General features: G+C 41.4%; 1 protein-coding gene across 1 annotated transcript; it reads left to right on the top strand.

Annotated features, from left to right (window-relative positions):
• The first annotated feature begins 14,169 nt into the window (after positions 1 to 14,169).
• Positions 14,170 to 18,643, top strand: LOC111862279 (ribonuclease P/MRP protein subunit POP5). Its single transcript, XM_023847539.2, has 4 exons — positions 14,170 to 14,319; positions 15,512 to 15,660; positions 17,138 to 17,307; positions 18,435 to 18,643. The coding sequence occupies exons 1-4, from the start codon at positions 14,300 to 14,302 to the stop codon at positions 18,591 to 18,593; spliced, it is 498 nt and encodes a 165-aa protein (XP_023703307.1). The 5' UTR covers positions 14,170 to 14,299; the 3' UTR covers positions 18,594 to 18,643.
• The last annotated feature ends 1,506 nt before the right edge of the window (positions 18,644 to 20,149 follow it).

The following is a 20,149-nucleotide window of genomic DNA, read 5'->3' as shown; positions in this document are numbered from 1 at the left end:
CTTGTATGTATGTATGTGTATCCCCTCATACTTGTAGTTTCTGGCAAAGGCTAGGTAAAAACGTTACCGCGGCAACGAATACATAAGCAACAATAGAAGAACTGTTGGACGCGTATGCGGTCCGTGTAGTATCGAAAGAAAGTAATCGAGTAGTTTCTCTCAGACTTCTTGTTATATTACCTCGCGAGATATCCCACAACATCTCAAAACTGACCACTTCCTTTCAAATTTCCCAATGAATTATTGCATGTAGACCTATTTTTCTATCTCCCCCATACACTCGGGTATGTTCTTCATCCACCTTCACTACGTAATTTCCTGTAGGAATAGAACATTTGTTTGTTTAGCGAATTCTTCAGACTGCTTGTACCAGTTCTCAGGGTTTCTTCGCTTGCGGATTTTCTTATTTTTCCTTCTACTCTGAAGATGGAGGCGATACGTTCCTCCGAAACGTCGGTTAACACCACACCTACACGGTGCCACATCCCAGAAGACTGCTTTCTTCATAGTTACCGCCGTGAAAACCTCAAATCTTACTTACATAGGATGACTGTTTGCTACCTCGATTGCTAGGGTTCGATTCCGGACTCCCGCACCCACGCAGCCTTCTGTCCTAAGTGCACCGAGACCTAGTTCATGCCACACAAGTGCTCCGAGCGTCCAGCTAACCAGTGCTTCACATCTAGTGTCAAAGTGGCGAGTGAGTAGAGCTTGGTTTCCGACCCCTATTATTCGCCTTCAAGGTGCGATGCTAAGTATACGGGAATATCACCTTAAAGTTCTTCTTTCTTTCGGTTAAGCTGAGAGTCTGTTTCTTGAAGAAAAGGAGTGGAAGCGCTTCTTAGGTCTTCCTGGATTTCTTATTTTCTTTTTGTTATTTTATCTTTCACAACTTTAACAGTTCTGTTTTCCGTCACTCTTGATATATGATTGTCCCATTCTACTCGCCGGTTTAAAACGCAATCTCCTGTTGGTTGCATTCCGCTGTCTAATATAAAAGCCTGGTGTCCGGTCACGGTAGCCGAGCGGTCTAAGTCATGCACTGTCTTGGCTCGCTTGGAAACCGGGATCGTGGGTTCGAATCCCACTCAAGTCATGGATGTTTGTGTGCGTTCTTCTGTGTCTGTGTACAGGCAGAGGCCTTGCGACGAGCTGATCACCCGCCCAAGGAGTCCTACCGAATGTGTAAGATCTAGAAAAACCGAAGTGAACGGAGAAGTTCATGGAGGTAGGCCTAGGCCCACTGGGGCTGTAGTGCCAAGGAAAAAAATATCCTGGTTGGTAACATGATATAATATTGTTTTTTTTTTCAGTAACTTTCTTAAAGTGTTCATCACCGTGGTTTATAATAATTGTTTTGATTTAGAAGTATCCTCTCGTCTCGACAGAAGAGTAAGATCTGTAACTTTTTATTTTAGTTTCCAGATTTAGATGTATTCCGCCGTGCCGTGCCGTGTCACTTAGGTATCCAGATATTCTGGCGGCTTCTTGCCCAGGTTTTACACTCCCAGCTGTCGTGTGCCGTTGCTCGTTATCTCTGCTCCTAACAATCTGAATTCCATTTCCTGCTCTGCTGTGTTACCTTATATCGCTAATTTGCATCGTAGTGGTTCTGTACTAACTGTTAGGGCTAATGAGACAATTTCATAGAGATCTAGGCTAGCAACCCATTTGAGAAGTCAACACAATTTCTCAAAGAAACAAACAATGAAACCTTAAATATTGTAGGTACAAATTAGGCTTAAAATTACTCCTGCGCCTAACCACCAAGTCACGAAGGCATACAGAGTTAAGGAAAACAGAGGCAAGCTAAAAGCATTCTAGAACTCAATATTAAAACAAAGTGAATGGTTGACTTCACGCTCCGGCTTCTTCACCCCTTGGGAATCGTAAAATTCTGAAATGACTATCGTACTATAGATAGGGCCAATGTAAATACATATGGCAATATAATATCTATGGACAGTAAATGTAAATTTGCTCTTATGCTTAATTAAGAACTATACTTAAAGATGTATGAGGAAATGGAGGTAGAGCTCCACATAATTTTAATATCAACAATATATGGAGGCAGCTTCATATCCCGGTCGGTTTAACCCAAGTAAACATATCCTGGTACACATTGCGTAGATGGCCCATCCTGGAAGGCTCCTAGGGCCGTGAGGCAGTAAAGCGTGATCATGTGTCCCGTGAGACTGGGAATTAAGGGTCACTTTGCTGGCGAGGGCCAGCGGCAATTTAGCAGTCAGTCGTTCAGTGTACGAGGTTGACTGAGCTCCAGAGCCGGTCTCAGGTTGTGGAGAACAGAAATATTTCTTGCCCCTGCTGGGAACCGAACCCTGATTCATCAGTCGTCCATTTCAACTCAGCTATACCGGCTCTTACATATTCCCATCATGCAGGGTCTTCTCTGAAAACTGAAAAATTTCCAGCTCTTCATAGAACTCGAAGTTGCGTCGCCGTTAACGTAACCTAGCGCCATGTACACGAAATATTGTCGAACCACGGCCTGACTGCACGTAGCATCGAGTGAAGTGCCATGGGGCGAAGGCAAGGAATAGTATGTGAAGGAGACACAAGTGAACGGCAAGTTAGAAGCAGGAAGTGCAAGAACAACTAGGAGGGCTGTAAGAAGACGAAAAAAGTGGAGCGATAATGGTCAACATCAAGACAGGACAAAATGTGAAGAGGACGGAAAAACAAGTTATGCTAACTACACTACTGACTTTATTATCAATATTTTCATAATGAATTTAGAGTGTACAATTAAGAGTAAATATTTGTCATTGGTACTTGAAATGGCAGAACAAACATATGTACTTTTATATAAGAACTCCATGGAGCTATGCCTTCTAGAGAAGCCAGTAATCAGTTAACCTGTCATGAAATTCTCCGCCTTTTACGAAAGCCAAAAGTTCATTACCGCGTGCGCAAATTCCCACCACTGGATCCTATCCTAAGGCAGACGAGTCCAATCCACATCCTCCTTTAAGATCATATTTAATATTAGGTCGTTTGTTATCCAATTGTGCCTCTTCCGCTGCGACTGCATGCATGTTTCATATTTCCGTTTAAGAGATAATATTTGGTGCACTTTACTGTGACTAGAAGTGTCTGGTGATGTGATCATTCTAGATGATGTACGGCGATCTAATGTCGGTGATATTAAGAAAATGATGGCTCCAAACATGCAAGATCTTGGGGAGAGTCTGGACAAGACAGCAAGCAGGTATGGAAATTCTACCATCCGTTGTCATTAGCTTACAAATGAATTACGATCCATGCCGAATCCACCGTTACAGGACACCGCGACTTTTATTTTCGTAGGCCGCATGTCTATGACTACAGATTCCTAAAGTCCCGAGTTAAAATTTCTATCTACAGACTGGCTGTACTGACATTTTGTGTGGTATTTCTCAATCTCTCCAAGAGATAGTATTGTGAAATATTGACCCACTGCTAGGCAACGACTCAGTATACACGTTCCAGCGAACACGCAACAATGGGAACAATGGCAGCTGTGTTCTTTGTGGACACGCTACAGCTCGTACCTGTGTAGCACAACAATTCTGATAATATAAGATGATTTTTCTAGGTGATACGCGGTATGCCCAGTGCTAGACAACGGAGCTGTAAACATTCATCCCCAATAGGTGTTCTCTACGTTGTCCGCGTTGAGATTATATAAAGGAAATCTTGTTTGTAGCTAGATGAGATCAGAGAAATGGCATTGGAGAACTGAGTCGAGTTCTGGAGGGTCGGCATTCCAAGGTGGTTGAACAAGAAATGGCAAGAAAACTTCATAGTGAATTGAAGCGATAGTTCCCCCTATAATAAATCCGTTGCCAGGAAACGGAGAGCCTGTCCTAGTGATTTGTGAAGTGGATAGATGAGCGGTATCGGTATAATTCATTGTGAATAAGAGAGATTTGTAAAAGGTGTCAATAAATCCATTCGTCTAATCCAGAGCCTGTTATTATTAGTCACGGAACCCCGAACACGCGACAGTACCTTAAAATATGCGACGACCGCCTGTTTCCAAATATTCTCACCATGCATTTCCTACAGCGGGGTTTCCACCGCAGCGGCCCGAGTTTCATTCCAGATCATTTTGTATTTTTGGTTGGAGAAGTGTCATTGAGACAGGATTACTCTGAATGCTTCGGTTTTCCCTGCCACCAACTGCTCCACAGTCATTAATCATTATATCGCTGATCATATACATTCTCGACAGCGTCGTTAAATAAAAAAAATAATATCGCCATGCATCTTCTTCAACACTACACAAGCTCTGTAGCAGCTGAAAGAGTCTCACCAAATAAACGGGGATTCGAATAATAAAACAGGCAAAGAACAAAATCTGGCGAGTCTAGTAATCAGTCGGATGGCCCGTATAAGATAATACGACATGAAGCCTGGAAGAAAGAATATCAAAGCCAAAAGAGGTGTCCGTTGTTAGGCAAAGGCGCGGTGAACATTTTCCCGCGGCAACGAATTATATATATATGCAACAATAGAAGAATCATTGGAAGCGCTGTTTTGTACGCGGTCCGTGTCGAGATGCAACAGGACATGCTTGAAAGTTGTGAGTCAGCAGTTGCAGTTGATGGTTATCGGTCAACACGGAAGAAGGGAATCTACATTTTTAGAAGCCGCTACCAAGCAATGACTAGTGAAGACATAACAGATTCAGAAGACTTAGTGTGTGCTGTAGTGATTTGTACAGTGTATAGATTTACCAAAATAGACGGTGCAGGAGATATTCACGGACTTGAGCGGAAGGGGTGGGAGGTTCTCAACACGTCCCACAGAACCGGGCTGCCCAGAAACGCCTTCAGTAGGTGTAGGCAGAAGATGCCGAGGTACGAGTATGTGGCATCATGCATGTCAATGCCAAGAAAGCACTCGAACATGATCGAAGGTTATCAGAATTAGACAACCGCGCAGATGCCCTTCAGCAAGGGTTGTCCAGTTCGAGCAGCAAGCTGCCAAACTCAACACGAAGTACTGCTCGAACAACCTGAAGATGACGATAATTGCGCTGCTGTGAATCGTAATCCTGACCGTATGGGAAACATCAGGTGCACCCAGGGACAAACCTGTCGCTCCAATGACTCAGAACCCATCATCACAGTAGCCTGAAAGGAGCATAATTCAAACGCCTCAGAACAGCTAATTCTGTGCCAAGAGCTCACTGCAACCTTTATTACCATTCCTAAAGATGTGAACAGTATTTTTGGAAACATGTACTTCCAGTAGCTAGGGACATTGCACACACAAGTCTTCCGATGCCTGAAGGTTAGCTGACATGGGACACTCGTCCCAAGTCTTGTCACTTTCAATGCCTGAACCAATCTTTATAAAACCTGATAAGTATATTGTGACGCATATGCTCAGTACTAAACAACAGCTCGGTAAACACATTCCCAAACCATACGTTCTTAACGACAGGACTTCCATTGCAGCTAACGGACAAATAAACACGCATTATTGACAACAGAAGACGGAATTTTCCGTGAGGTCCGTGCCGAGTAGTTATAAGTGGTCACAATCAGTCATAGTTCACATCAGAATTGAAGGAGTACAACGGAATGAAGTTGTAAGACAGAGCAGTTCCGGTGAATTGCCCAGTTAGAGGATGACATTGTGTCAAATAGTGATTTCTAAACTGTTGAAACCAGTTGTATAAAGGTCCAATAAATTCGATCATCAACTCCAAAACCAGTTTATTAGTCACGTGATAATATCATGGCACATGAGCTCATCTTAACGGCGTACTTCACAAATCCCTCCCATCAGTCTGTGTGTCTGTATGTGTATCCCTTCTCGTTCCTAGGCAAAGGCTTGGCAAAATGTTAATGCGGCAACGAATACACAAACATCGCTAGGAGAATTGTTGGATGTGTCGTTTTCTATGCGATCCGTGTCGTGTCAAAGGGAAGTAGGCGGTTAGTTCTTCTTAGAACTTTTTGTTCAGTAAACAAATCAACAACTGATATGTGATTGTAAAAGTTCTTAAACTGCTTAAATATAAGTTTGAAGGAAATTCTTTGGCTCCCCTCTACCCCCCACTCCTTGAAAACTCATGACGACGTCCGTGAGTGTTAACATGACGGGATTACAAAGCTACGGCAATCCTGCTGTAACAAAAGTACAAGTTCCCTAAACGTATGGAGACAATCATTGCGGAATGGGAGAACTGAAATCGGGTACAGTACCTTGAAGAGTCGGTGAGTCCATCATCCTGGCAGAAGTTACAAATACACGCAGATAACTGTGAATCCAGGTCGTCGTGAATAAAAGTGAGGTCTCGTGTTGTAATTGGTTCGTTTTCCTTGTCATGTGACTCTGCCGTCCTCGTGTGTGTCATGCTATTTCGCCTCTCCACCACTACGGACCAATATCGGTGCAAAAACCATAGGATGAACAATAAACGACTAGTGTCCGGATTGGGTCTTCCTGGTGTACTGCTTGTGTTACCCATCTTGAGGTTTATTTAGTTCACTAACACTCGCAGAAGGGAATCTGATAAGCACGTTTAACATCCTATATGTCAGTCTCAAACAGTCAATTCGTCTGCTCCTCCTATTACGTTACGAACGAAATTAGGTATTAACTGCTCAATTAACTACTTAATTTGAAACAACCGATTAACTGGATATTAATAATTTGCTTGAATTTTCAGTCAATATTCATACTGTCTTCACGACCAGTGAGAATCAAGGTCTATTGAGAATCTTACAGTTTTCATACAATGGAATTCGATTTATGTCGAAAGTTCTGCACCGGGGTTGAATAGGAAATTAAATTCGAAAATCATTATCCAGTGCTGTGAACATTCTTAGTGCCTTTAGAGATTTCGTAGCACAAAACACTTGAGCTCTACTTCCCTTCATTGTTAACTTGGTAGTTGAAAATGTTGTTCAGACGATAGAGTGCTTCTTCGAGCGATATTCTCACACTGAAAAAAAAAAGAGAAAAGTTTCACAAATATAAATTTGACAAAAAAAAAATAACGCAATGTTCGTATCGGAATCGATCGGGATCGAGTGGCACACCCGCCGGAAATCAAAACCTGTCCTCTGATCGTCCAGCCAGTATCCTGGTCACTGCATTAACTGAGCTAAGAAGTTCATTCAATAGGACAGTACATGAGTTATGTACAGGTTTAAAACTTATGAGCCAGTTATGAAAGATGTCTTGTAGGACATCTGTACAGTGTATAAAGTACGATCATCATGCAGTTTCCTATAAATCGTTAAACAGATCAGACGTAAAAGCCCGCAGATTACAAGATCTGCCGGAAATGTTATCTCCTATTATGCAATCATTTTTACACATGCTCGAAATCTTATTCTAAAGCGTTCAAGTTCCTTTTCGGAAATTCGGTGTCCTGTGCAAAGATTCTGAGACACACGGCTTGTCAATCCGCTAAGAGTCCTTATCTCGTCGGCTGGACTATATGGGAGGAGAATCAGACGCTCCCGCCTGAGCGGTTTAACGAATTTCGGAGAGCTCTGGGTATGTCTGTTGCCTGTCCAGTGTGCAGTGTGGATGTTGTGAGCGATATGAGTGTGTTGTGAGGTTGTGGAATTGGCCCTGTTGTATATGGGGGACTGGGGCGTGTGTGTGCTGCTATCTGGCGTAAAAAAAAAGTAAAGTTATCCCTGTACCAGGCCGTGAAGGCCCATAGGGTTGTGAGACGTTGAGGTTCCCACATTATCTAGACAATTGGCTAAAAGATGGCGGTAAGGTTGTCAGCCTTACATGCCGGCAGAGCTTTACTCCGCAGGAAATGTATTTAATTAATTCCTGGTACTCATTTCTGTTAGAGGCTGAGTAAACCCCAGGGCCATAGTGCGGCTGGAAGGATTAGGTAAACTGAAAAAAAATCCAATGACCTCATCGGGACTTGTAGCATAGCCCCTCAACCAATTACGCTACCGCGTGCCCCTGCTATCTGGCGTAGTGTTTCGAATATCGGGTTATAAGTGTCTATGTATCTGTCGTTCATGTGCAATCTGTTTTTACTAATGTTATATACAGTACATTCTCTCTAGTGTTTTCATATGTTTTCTTATTTTCTCTATTTTTATAATGTCCATTGTTTCTATTACAGTGCCATATGCATGTCCTGTGTTCAATATATGATTTGAAAAACCGGAGTTGCCATTATTATTGTGAAGAAGCTTCATAAACCCCGCGAACCACAGTTTCAAAGCTAATTTGGTATGTTGGGAGCTTTGTAGATTCCAGCTGCTTCAGTAATGGGACCCCATCTTTCACTGCTCGTTGTAAATTCTCCTGCTTTCATCTTCCTGAAGATGGGGGCGATACGTTCCTCCGAAACGTCGGTTAACACCACATATACACGGTGCCAAATCCCAGAAGACTGCTTTCTTCATAGTCACCGCCGTGAAAGCCTCAAATCTTACATTGTATAGATATGTTTCTAGTTTCTTGTCAACTGGAACATAACACTACTCGTGATACTGCGTGTAAGTCGGACCACAGTGCCAAATTACGCAACTAGGTACAAAGGCAGACATGTTAAACTACCATAATAGGAATGTATAATGCACACCCAAGGTTCTCACACGACTTGCCCTGATATATTGTGGATACTGTGGTATCTCAAAAACAAACAAACAAAAAAAAAGCTCCGTGATTTCAGTCCGCCAGAGAACTATACCGACCCAGCGACCGCAGCTTGTCGGCGAAGTTAGTGCCAACTTTTGCGGACAGAGGGTGTCGCGTGGTCAGCGCAACGAATCCCCACGGCCGTTAATTTGGTTTTCTAGACCGGAGCCGCTATTTCCTTGAAACAGCTCTTCATTTATCCTCACGAGGCTGAGTGAACCCCGTTCCAGACTCACTACTTCTCTCAGAAAATTTAGTAGTGCCGGGAATCGAACCCGGACTTATGGATTTGTAGCCAGGAACTCTGACCACTATAAAACAGTGTGGTGTGTTTCTCACCCAAAGTTTATGTAAAATACAATCCAGAAGAGAATATTAATAACAGGGCAAAACTATAAAGATCCCCAGAAATAAGAGTTTGTCCTTCTATCGGCCAAAATTGCATGCGCCAGACTAAAGACAACTGGAGGGAAACTGTGACCTTCAGAAGCACTGGTAACCCCGTCTGGTGTGTGATTTATCTTCCGTGGTATTTCTGAAATACGACAGGTCCAAATTACAAGCTGGTCCAAATACATGGACTTCCCCTACATTTCACAATCGAATATTCTGGACAGATCAGCACTCACTCTTTGAATATTTTCGATCATTCCTGAACGATCGCTGTGCCTCATCCAGTTATGACAATACCTCTCCTCAAATGTCGCCATTCAGAAATCCCGTATGACTGCAAAAATGACATCGCAACCCGTCGTTTCCTTTTGGTGCGTTCTGTCACTATATCAGTCACACTAAAATTTTGGCGGCAGGCCTGTTTTTACTATGGAAATAAAAATAAATAAATAAATGCAAACGTGGGAGGTACCTACCGTCTCTTTAAAGCCACTAACGTGACTTTTGTGGTAAATTACATTTTCCGTTACATTTTTGCTTTCCCTCTTATATGTATCCATTTAGCCATGCGCATTATTCTAGCCTTCATATACCGTAATATTATACTGCAGTATCTAAGCTGAAGGATAGATGGGAAATCGAAATTCCGCTCGATTTGTTTCGTACGATAATTAACAAAAGCAGACTCATAAGTGCTTATTTAGAAGATTTTAACTAAATAAATTTCGCCAAATTTTAATATTGCACATGGAAGGATGTTCTTCGATTTTTCATCATATCCTTACAAATTCCGCCGGCCACGGTAGTCGAGCGGTCTAAGGCATGTACTGTCTTCATTCGTTCGGAAGCCGGGACCGTGCATTCGAATCCCATTCAGGGCATGGATGTTTAGTGTTTGTGTGTGTGTGTTTTTGTGTGTTTGTGTACAGGTAGAGGCCTTGCGACGAGTTGATCACCCGCCCAAGGAGTCCTACCGAACGCCAAGATCTAGAAAAACCGAAGTGAACGGAGAGTTTCATGGAGGTAGACCAAGGACCAAATTGGGGGTGTAGCGCCAAAAGGAAACAATGACAAATTCCATGAAATTTCACCACATGATACAAACAACTTATGAATACAGAAAACTCATTTTAATATAACCTAATTGAGGTATTATTAATTGATTCAAAAACACAGTCAGCTTCCGGGTCATTAAACTCCTCGCCTTTTCCAGATATTGAGAGTTTATTACCTTGTTCACAGGGCCTTTCATTTAAGCCTCTTCTGAGCCAGGCGATTCCGGTACACACTTTCAGGCGTTTTTAATATTATCTTCCCATTTAAGACGTGTTTGTCTAGTGTTTTCTTTCTTTAAAGTTTTCCTTCTAAATTTTCGGGTGAGTTCGGCAGAATGAAGTAGTCCTATTTATAGAAACACGAGGAACACGAATACACGTACAGTGTAATGCACTCGTGACACACGTGGGACCCGAACACACAGTTTGTACTCCTGCACTGTCCACAAGAAACAAGTGACTGGAAGTCGGGAGTTCACAGAGTGCCGCGCCACCAGCCGTGCAGAACCAGCTGCTGCTGCTTCTAGACCGGTCTGCCGGACACTGCAATCCGGTGTATCGAACCTGTACAGGCGGCTGCGCGACCTGGGGTCCGCGGGTTCAACGTTAGGCGAGTTTAAGAATTTACATCACCACTAAGGCGGATATCAATAAAACAGTGCCTGGTATTTCCTTCACCTACAGCCCTACTATCAAATCCACAACAATGTTTGCAGTTTATGTACGTGTAATGGTGGTAATTATGCTTGCCACTTATCGGCAAAATAAACGATCAGCTGTATCATACTCTAGACGTAGTTCCTCTACCTGCCGCCAGAGTATCCACCTCCGTGTCATATTTATCACGTGGTTAACTGCCTGCCATTTACCATCAGGTCTAATAACACCGTATTTCAATGTCTGAACATATTTAACATAGAAAGAAAGAAAGAATGAAAGACAGAAAAAAGAAAAGAAAAAGAAGAAAGAAAGAAAAATTTCCCTGCTTTTATTTCTTAATCCTGAAGGCGAACATAGGAACAATAATTTCATAATTACTCGAGCCTTTAGCACAAATCAGGCCTACAGGCGAGATAAAAACACTTGCTTTGCCTGCTACAGACATGTGCACACTAAAGTGCATGGTAACACAAACACAACAGACATTCCATGACCACTGTCATTAAATACACCACACCACTGAGGTGGAGCATAACAGAATATGAGCCAAATGCAGCCAATGCGATACGAAAGGGACTGCACCAACATGAATTCATCAATTTGATTTTTTTTTCCCTCGGCACTACAGCCCCAGTGGGCATAGGCCTACCTCCATGAACTTCTCCGTTCACTTCGGTTGTTCTAGATCTTACACATTCGGTAGGACTCCTTGGGCGGGGTGATCAGCTCGTCGCAAGGCCTCTACCTGTACACAAACACAGAAAAACGCACCCACACAAACTAAACATGCATGTCCTGAGTGGGATTCGATCCCACGATCCCGGTTTCCAAGCGAGCGAAGACAGTACATGCCTTAGAGCGCTCGGCTACTGTGACCGGCCATGAATTTAATTACCTCCTTTGAAATGGTCTTCGAATATGTTCAAGTAATGAGCATTGCGATATTAACTAGGCACATAAATGAAATAATTGAGATTTGTTTTGGATTCCGGAGTATCAGTTCAACTACTGACAGGTAAATAAGTGGAATTATTTGTGTGCTATGGCCAAAGACTGCTCATTTAGCTCCTACCTTGGTAATTTAGCAACGGTGATAGTAAGAGGAAGCGGATATTCTTAATAGTATTCACGTCTGACTCGCATTTATTTTGTGTAGCACATGAAAAGTTTACACTAGAGCACCAAGTGTTTTTTTACGTGAATTGTATGTGAAATGTAACTCCGTTAGGAAGAAACAGAAGAAACTCAGAACCTTTCCTGGAGGTCGAGTTCCCTGCAGAGACGTTATTCAGTATCTTGTCATTAAAGTACGAACTGGTGTATTCTTTTATTGCTAGTGAGGTGGGACTAAGTCCCTTGTACTGTGGCCACTTCTGGCCTATTGTACCCGCCCTAGATGATAGGTGAGGGTGATTGTGGAGCAATTGGTGGAATGAAGATTGGCAGGGGAAACCAAAGTACTCGGAGAAAACCTGCCCCAGCGCCACTTTGTCCACCACAAATCCCACTTGACCAGATCCGGGATCGACCCGGGCCGCCGCGGTGGGAAGCTAGAGACTAACTGCTTGAGCTATGGCCCGGCAACTGGTGTATTACTAGACAGGCAACCAAAACGTCATCATCGAATCAATAGCAGAGAAGATGGGAGAAATGAACTTCAACATTCGCCTCGTAAAATTCCCATTGCATTGCACAAGAAATACAGTATCAAAAGAAACCGCGAAAACTGATCCAAAATTATTGAATCACGTTCCTACAAAATACATTTGTGCACCCTTTGAAATTAATGATACAGTTGCCAGACTTAATTCCTGACACGTTCAGTACTTTACGCTTGCGAGCTTTATCCCGAATTCACTTATTTAAAGCATAAGCGAACACGCAACATGATAGACAATGGAGCGCAGAAAATTTGAAATTCCATTCAATGATGTAAAATTTGGTATTTGGTGCGGCCTGAATGCCAGTACGATAATTTGCCTTGTCTTTTGTACAGAAATAATCCACTCTGTAGGTATGACAGGCGTTTTTCAAGTAGGAGACAGACGAAAAGAAACTATGTGGACATATTCTACAGAATTCTGCATTTGCGCATGTCACAGAACATTCCATGCAAATCTTGAATAAAGCGTTAGTAAAATGGTTATAAGCCATCGTTTATGTCCAATTTGTTTTCCCAACATTTGGGATATTAAAAATAAGTATATTTAACCACTGGCACACCCAAATATTCGAGGCCTTACGCGGATTCTACACCGGACATCTCATACTCTTCCCACATTGTACACAACAGACCCAACACCACGAAGGTTCGTAGTTCACAGACAATGGCCACGTAAGTACAACTATATATAACACTATGACTCAGACACTAAACAACATAAAACATACAATATGTAATATATTCTTGGCTCATTGCAGGTAACAAAGACAGAATCTATGAAACACACATCGCTACAAAGACTGAACATAAGAAAGAAGACCATGACACACAATGCATTAATTTATATCATTTTAAATTATTTTAAAATAATTTTATAAACTGGTGGCCCTTGTGAATATGGTAATGAACCTTAGGGTTATATATGAGCGGGTAATTTCTTATAAGATTTTGACGATGTTAAACTTGTACGATGGCGAACTCCAAAGTAAAAAAGCAAAAAATAAAGCTATCCCTGTACCACTCCGTGAAGGCCCATAGGGTTGTGACACGTTGAGGGTCCCACATTTCAAACTCTGAGGAATTTCTTGATTAGTTGAGAGACTATGAGTTCTGAAAAACGTCTCAGCTCTATTTAAACCTATGGTAAGGTCCAAAAAAGCAAACCAAAGACAAAATTCAAAGACAATTAAGACGTATTCTTGAGTATTATAGATTTGTGTTCACAACTCAAAAACAAATGCCTTTAAATGGAAGTAATTAGTATAATATAAAACTGTGCTTGATGACAGGATAAGAGAGGTTACCGTGGAAAAATAAAACTCTGAACGTCTAAGTTATATACAAGTCCAGCAGTTCGTATTAGTAGTTGTACAAAATGTTGAAAAACCAGTGATAATCTTACGACAACCACGTGACATTTGTGGATGGGAGGAAAACTGTACAAGCCCTCAATAAACTGACTTTTATGTTGAACGTAGTTTCTTTTCTTTTTGCCCAAATGCATTATTATGCTGCCTATTCTATGGATGGTGAAGTTATACCACGCGTTCATGCCATGGAACTTTATTTACCCTTTTACCTTTACACTACATAAGGCTTCATACAAAATAGTAATGACCGTAATGACTTTGCGTATACGTAGTTCAAGCAATTAACTATAGTTAAGTTTAGATGACGCTACCGTCGCTATCGCCTGTTTGTTGTTTCCTAAAACAATTACTAGGTGGTGCGGGCGGTACTGTCGCATTAGCAGTTCGTGGCTGTGTCAGTTGGTATCGTTGGTATGGTTGGTATTGCGTGTTACTGTTTGTGTTATGGAAGCTTTCGAATTAGCTAAATTTAAACGACAGTCGGAAGCATTTAAACCAGTATAAACAAACGCCTTCCCATGGTTAGATTTAAGAACAGGTAAGTTTGTTTGAATCTGCTGGATTTGTTATAGTTTAATGGGTATAATACATGCTAATCGCTCTCTCTGGAGTGGCTATGATTAACGTGTGAAATTTGGCGTTATCACAGCTGTGAATATGAAGATTGTTGTTTTGTGGGGTGTGATTATGTGTACTCTGTAGATATTTATTGACGTTTTGGAAGCTCGTATTGGTCTATATTCAGGATCGATTATGAATGTGGCATAAGTGCGTTCTCTAGAAACAGACATAAACATCTACCACGTGGGATAGCGATGTCTAAATGAATGAATGAATGAATGAATGCGTAAGGGGTTGGCCATAATAATCCGGCCCTTGCATTGCGACCTTCAGTGATGATATTGTGCTTCCCCGTTTCTGTTTAACCCATTATCAACCCTACACTTCTGATGAAATGTAGGACTTTGTTTATGGGGCCACACCATAGCTCAAGCGGTTAGTCGCAGGCTTCCCACCGCTGTGGCCCGGGTTCGACCCCTGGTCTGGTCAAGTGGGATTTGTAGTGGACAAAGTGGCACTGGGGCAGGTTTTCTCCGAGTACTTCGGTTTCCCCTACCAATCTTCATTCCACCAAATTCTCCATGATCATAATCACCTGGGGCAGGTACAACAGGCAATTCAGTGGCCGCTGTACCGAGTGGACCCAGCTAGACTCCACCCCCTATTAAGCGAATTATTAGCACTAAGGTTGTCAGCTTTACATGCAGCCCTTTACCCCGGCTTGTAGCATAATTAGTTATGAAATGATAATTTTAGTAGATTATATAGAAATTACATTCTTTTAATCTTATAAGACCCAATGCTTCTGAAAGCTTAAACTGACAAAATATTTGGCAGAAGTATGTATTGGGTGTTCAGTGTCTTCCCCCCCCCCACCCCAAGGAGATGCCAATGCTGAGAATCAAAACTTACATCATTAAGTCTGTTTTTATCCTACTGTCCTTCCTTAAAAGAAAAGGACACAAACAGAAAGGAAACACAATACACAGTCAGCTTAAAGGTACTATAAACAAAATCAAATTATGTGAATGAAATTGAGTACCACTGGACCTAACATCATTCACTTAATTTTTTTGAACTTGTTCATCTGCTCTTTTGATTGATGCAGCGATTTTCTTTGTTCCACCCAGCTGTGTTAAAAAATATCGGTTCCTTCATATTATTTGTAGGTATATTGTGATTGAAGTGAATCCCACTAATATGAAGCATGAAGCTGCCTTGATACTCAAACCTACAAGCCTCTATTTTTCAATCATAAAGAAAGTTCAGCAACTCCATGGTGATTTTGGGGTTGCCGCAGTAAAGTCAGGACTTGCAGGTATGTTCATTGCTGTGAATGTACTCGGCATTAAAAGCTAACATTTCGATACTTCACTATAGTACATATTCTGTCACACATTTACCGTACTTTATTACTGTACTATATTGCAAAAATGTCAGGTCTATTTAACTGTCATAAGTGCATGCACAGTAATTATGTAAGCTGCTAACAACATAATTATTACATTAAGAGTTTTAGGCTTCAGAGTTGTGAACAAAATGAAATAATCCAAAGAAACTCTGCCAAAATCTCTGGTTCATGTGCAATATTGTTGTTTTACATTTTATGATATACTTAAAATTTTAGCTGACACCTGTGTATTTGGTAGTGTTCACTGAGTTGTGAATCATCATTTAGTGTGCTTTTTTCCATGTTCTTTAAAGTTCATATATATAAAATTACAAAGATTTATAGGGTGCATGAAGTAGCATAGTTGGTTGAGGCACTATGCTACACGTTGGAAGGTTGTGAGTTCAAGCCCCAGTGAGGTCATTGGATTTTTTCAGTTGACCTGATCCTTCCAGCTGGACTATGGCCCTGGGGTCAACTCAGCCTCCAACAGAAACGAGTACCAGGGATATTATTCTTGGGGGTAAAGGGCAGCCGGCGTGTAGGGCTGACAGCCTTGCTGCCATCTGTGAGCTGATTGTCTAGAAAGTGTAGGAACCTCAACAGCTCACAACCCTATTGGCCTCCATGGCCTGTTACAGGGATACCTTTGCATAGCTGATTTTCTGTTAGACATAACTGTTTTGTTCATAAAAGGATTTAAGAAAGCAAGAAAAGATATTGGTCATGAATGAGTGTGAGGAGCACACTTGGTACAAAAATATAAATCTTCAGTTATACAGTGTGTATTTTCTTGCCCCTTTCTACAAGTTGGGTGACATGTCTCAGCATATATATGTGCCATCTTCAGATACTCATATACTTAAATACATAAAAAAAGTAAAGCTGGAAGGATTAGGTCAACTGAAAAAATCCAATGACCTCATCGCGATTTGAACCCGCGACCTTCCGGCTTGTAGTGTAGCACCTCAACCACTATGCTACACTTTGTTCACTTTGCCAGTGGAAACAGGTAACAAAGGACTTTCTGTAAACAGTTATGCAATAAGAAATTTTATAATTTGTGCTCTTGACCTACAATTTTAGGGTGAATAAATCAACGATGGGATGGGACATGTAATTTAAACTGCAAAATGCATTTAACGTTTTTATCCACAAGCCTCAAGGGAAGAGATCACACATGAGACCTAGGCGTGAACAGGGTAGCATTAGAGTGAGTTCAGAGAAATAGGGAGTAATGAACTGGATTCAGCTGGCTGAGGGTAGGGTCACTGATAGGCATTTCTGATCCCATAAAAGTAGCACACTTCTAGACCAACTATCATGGAGCTATCACGGAGTATAAAAAAATTCTTTACACTGGTTGCTCATTGAACAGTTTTAATTATTTCTCATGTTATGTTAGCCAAATACTGCAATAAATGGACAAAAGTTGCGGTGGTGCGTGTTCGTCATGGTGCCCACCGACTTGTAGCCAGCTGTTTGCCACTGCTGCAGTATGTGGAAAAACAGAATGTGATAGTGAGGACTTTGCATACTGGAGCAACTCTGCGGCAGTGTTACAGGTTTATACAGGTAATGTGTTTCACAGTATTTTGTTTGAAGAATGGTAGTGATGTCTAATGAAAAAAGCATTAGTATACTCCTGATTTTATCGTGTTGTATTTTAATACTACATTCCAGATTCATTTTATTTACCTACATGAACTATGGTAGCTCAGTCTATAGACTGGATTGCCACAGGTTGATTCCTAGCATAGTCATGGATATTTCTCTTTTTTACATGAATGTTAGCTGTAACAGCTGACCAGTCCCTGTGCACAAAGTACCAGGAAGAGAAAGGACACAGCATGAAGCTAACCACTTTTACTTTACTCCATATTCCCTCAAAACATCTTCATGGTGTGACATGATCCTAGTTTGTAAAGCATTATTAACCTTTACGGTGCCAAGAACTATTTTATCAAGCAGAAAAACATGGAATTCAACATCAAGGAATTCATTGGCAGTTATATTGGATCATGGGAGGCTGACACGCACTTAAATAAACCCATATTAGACTTTTATAGATTATGTATATTTTAATTAAAAATTTAAGATGACTAGAATTCAGACTTGGCTAGAGCTATGCCATAATCTGGAGGACACTTTCTTACTGTCACCTTTCTGCCCTAATCCCTTAATGGTCATTCACATTATCAATGGTAATATTGTCACATGAAATTCATATCCCACCATACACCTTTTGCTCACAGCAAACCTTCCCTGGGGTAACCTAGTGTCAAGACTTAATTCCTTGAAGCAAGCATTTCATGCTGCTGATGCTTTCTAATAACTGGCTCAAGTGGCAAGTTTGTGCTTTCCTTTTAATAGTTTTGGCAGCAATACTCTCTGAAGTTGGTCTTTGGAAGGATAGGGGAGGTTCATTTAATAACACCTTACTACTCACAATAGTAAACACAAGCACTCCTCATCACAAGTGTTTCAGTGTGAAAGAGAAGTACAGTAATTTAATTAATTGTTGACAATGAATTTACATCACTGCCCTTATTTACAGCACTATCCTAGATAAAACCATGATACAAGAGCCCTCAGATGTTTTACCCTGAGGCTAGCCTGAAGATCTAACACGTCATGAAAGCACCATGAAATTGTACAAATTCTTGAGAGGAAATGCTACAACTTATGCCTGTTGCTTTCAGCATCATCAGAGATCTTACTTGGAGAAAATATGGTCGAGATTAAAATCAGAAGATGAAAGGAACATGATGGAAGCTGCCCTCATGGATCTGAATTGTCTAGAGGCTTTGGGACATATAGACATCAACACCAAAAAGGCAGAGGCCACAGAAAACAAGTAATGGTGAATTGTGGTACATTAACCAATACTGTGGTTAATTTCCACAATTTTGAAACGTGAAAATGTTACTGGTCGACAAGCATTTATGGAACCCACCAGCTTGTCATGCAAAATAATTTAAAACTTGGCATACATGTATAGTGTTATATTAATAAAAACATATTTGCTGTATGCACTGAGAAGAGATTCAAAATAGCTCTAGTCACCTGTAACCGTATCATATTTTACTCCATGGTGTGTTACATAAACTTGTGCCGTTTACGCTCTGCTACCACAGCACTGTCACTCTCTGGCACCTTTTGGTTCCGTCTACCCTTCCTCAATCGGGGGGGTGGGGGGGCTCACACGCCGCCTATGTTAGAGTAAAGGATCCAAGCTAGCAGCGGGGCAAGTCTAGTTACAATGATGGGCATAAACTAAAAACATATAACAAAATTTAATAAACCCAACTATTGCGTTTCTAGCCTGGCCAGGCTGAATCAAAGCAAATACACAATATATATTACAGACACAAGTTTAACCCCAACTGGTCCAAGTCGCCACCATGCACAACCCTGACAGGCGACCGCGGGCGATCTCACCGGCCGCGAACCAGCTCCCACACACCAAAACCAAATTTAGACTCCCTGCCAGACAGAAATTTGACAATCACTTACTAGCTGGCTCAGCGCCGCAAGCACCCTATGGATCCATAACCAGTACTGTCCTTCCAAACTCGCATTAACTTCCAAGAAAGGCTCCCAGGGGAGAAGGGGGGGAGAGGGCAACACCACGTGATCCAGTCCCACATGGGGAGGAGGGGGGATAAGTTTAAAGACCTCGATCAAGGGGCTGGAAGCCCATGACATCATACCAGAGCCAATGCCAATGCATGGCTCAAACTGACAACTGTTTGAAAAATTACAAAAATTTGCAAATAATTTAAGCACCATAAATATAACATGAAAAATATTAAGGAGCAAGAATGGAAGGCTGTACTCAGCTGTTAGTATATTAAATTCAAAATTATATTTTCTTCTACTTCAATTTGTATACAGTGGAGTCGTATCATATGCATATATATAGCATACATGAATTCAAACATGCATGCCCTCCACTGGTCTCTATCCTGAGCAAGATCAATCCAGTCCACACAACCCTAAGACCCATTTTAATATTATCCACCAACCTACATCTCAGTCTTCCTAGTGATCTCTATCCTTCTGGTTTTCCCACCAATATCCTTTATGCATTCCTCTTCAGCCCAATTCGTGCTACATGCCCTGCATATCTCATCCTCCTCGATGTGATCATTCTAATTATACTTGGCGAAGAGTTCAAATTATGAAACTCCTCATGTCAGAGACCAAGTTTCACATCCATACAGAACCACTGGCAAAATTAGTTTTGTATATTGTAATTTTTACATCTTTAGATGAGACGACAAAAGATTCTGGCCTGAATGGTAGCAAGCATTACCTGAATTGTCTCTGTCTAACTTCCTTCCGAATCAAACTTTGATTTGTTACTGTTTCTAAATGTGTGTTGAGAATATTTGGACCAAAGAGAGATGAAGTG

The sequence above is a fragment of the Cryptotermes secundus genome, unplaced genomic scaffold (assembly GCF_002891405.2).
Source record: "Cryptotermes secundus unplaced genomic scaffold, Csec_1.0 scaffold88, whole genome shotgun sequence".
Taxonomy (NCBI): domain Eukaryota; kingdom Metazoa; phylum Arthropoda; class Insecta; order Blattodea; family Kalotermitidae; genus Cryptotermes; species Cryptotermes secundus.
This window is presented reverse-complemented; position numbering and strand designations above follow the sequence as displayed.

Coding starts and splice junctions, on each gene's coding strand:
- LOC111862279 (XM_023847539.2), top strand. CDS start 14,300: ATGGTTAGATTTAAGAACAG. Junction 15,661..17,137: donor AGTAAAGTCAGGACTTGCAG/GTATGTTCATTG, acceptor ATGTTATGTTAG/CCAAATACTGCAATAAATGG. Junction 17,308..18,434: donor AGTGTTACAGGTTTATACAG/GTAATGTGTTTC, acceptor TGTTGCTTTCAG/CATCATCAGAGATCTTACTT.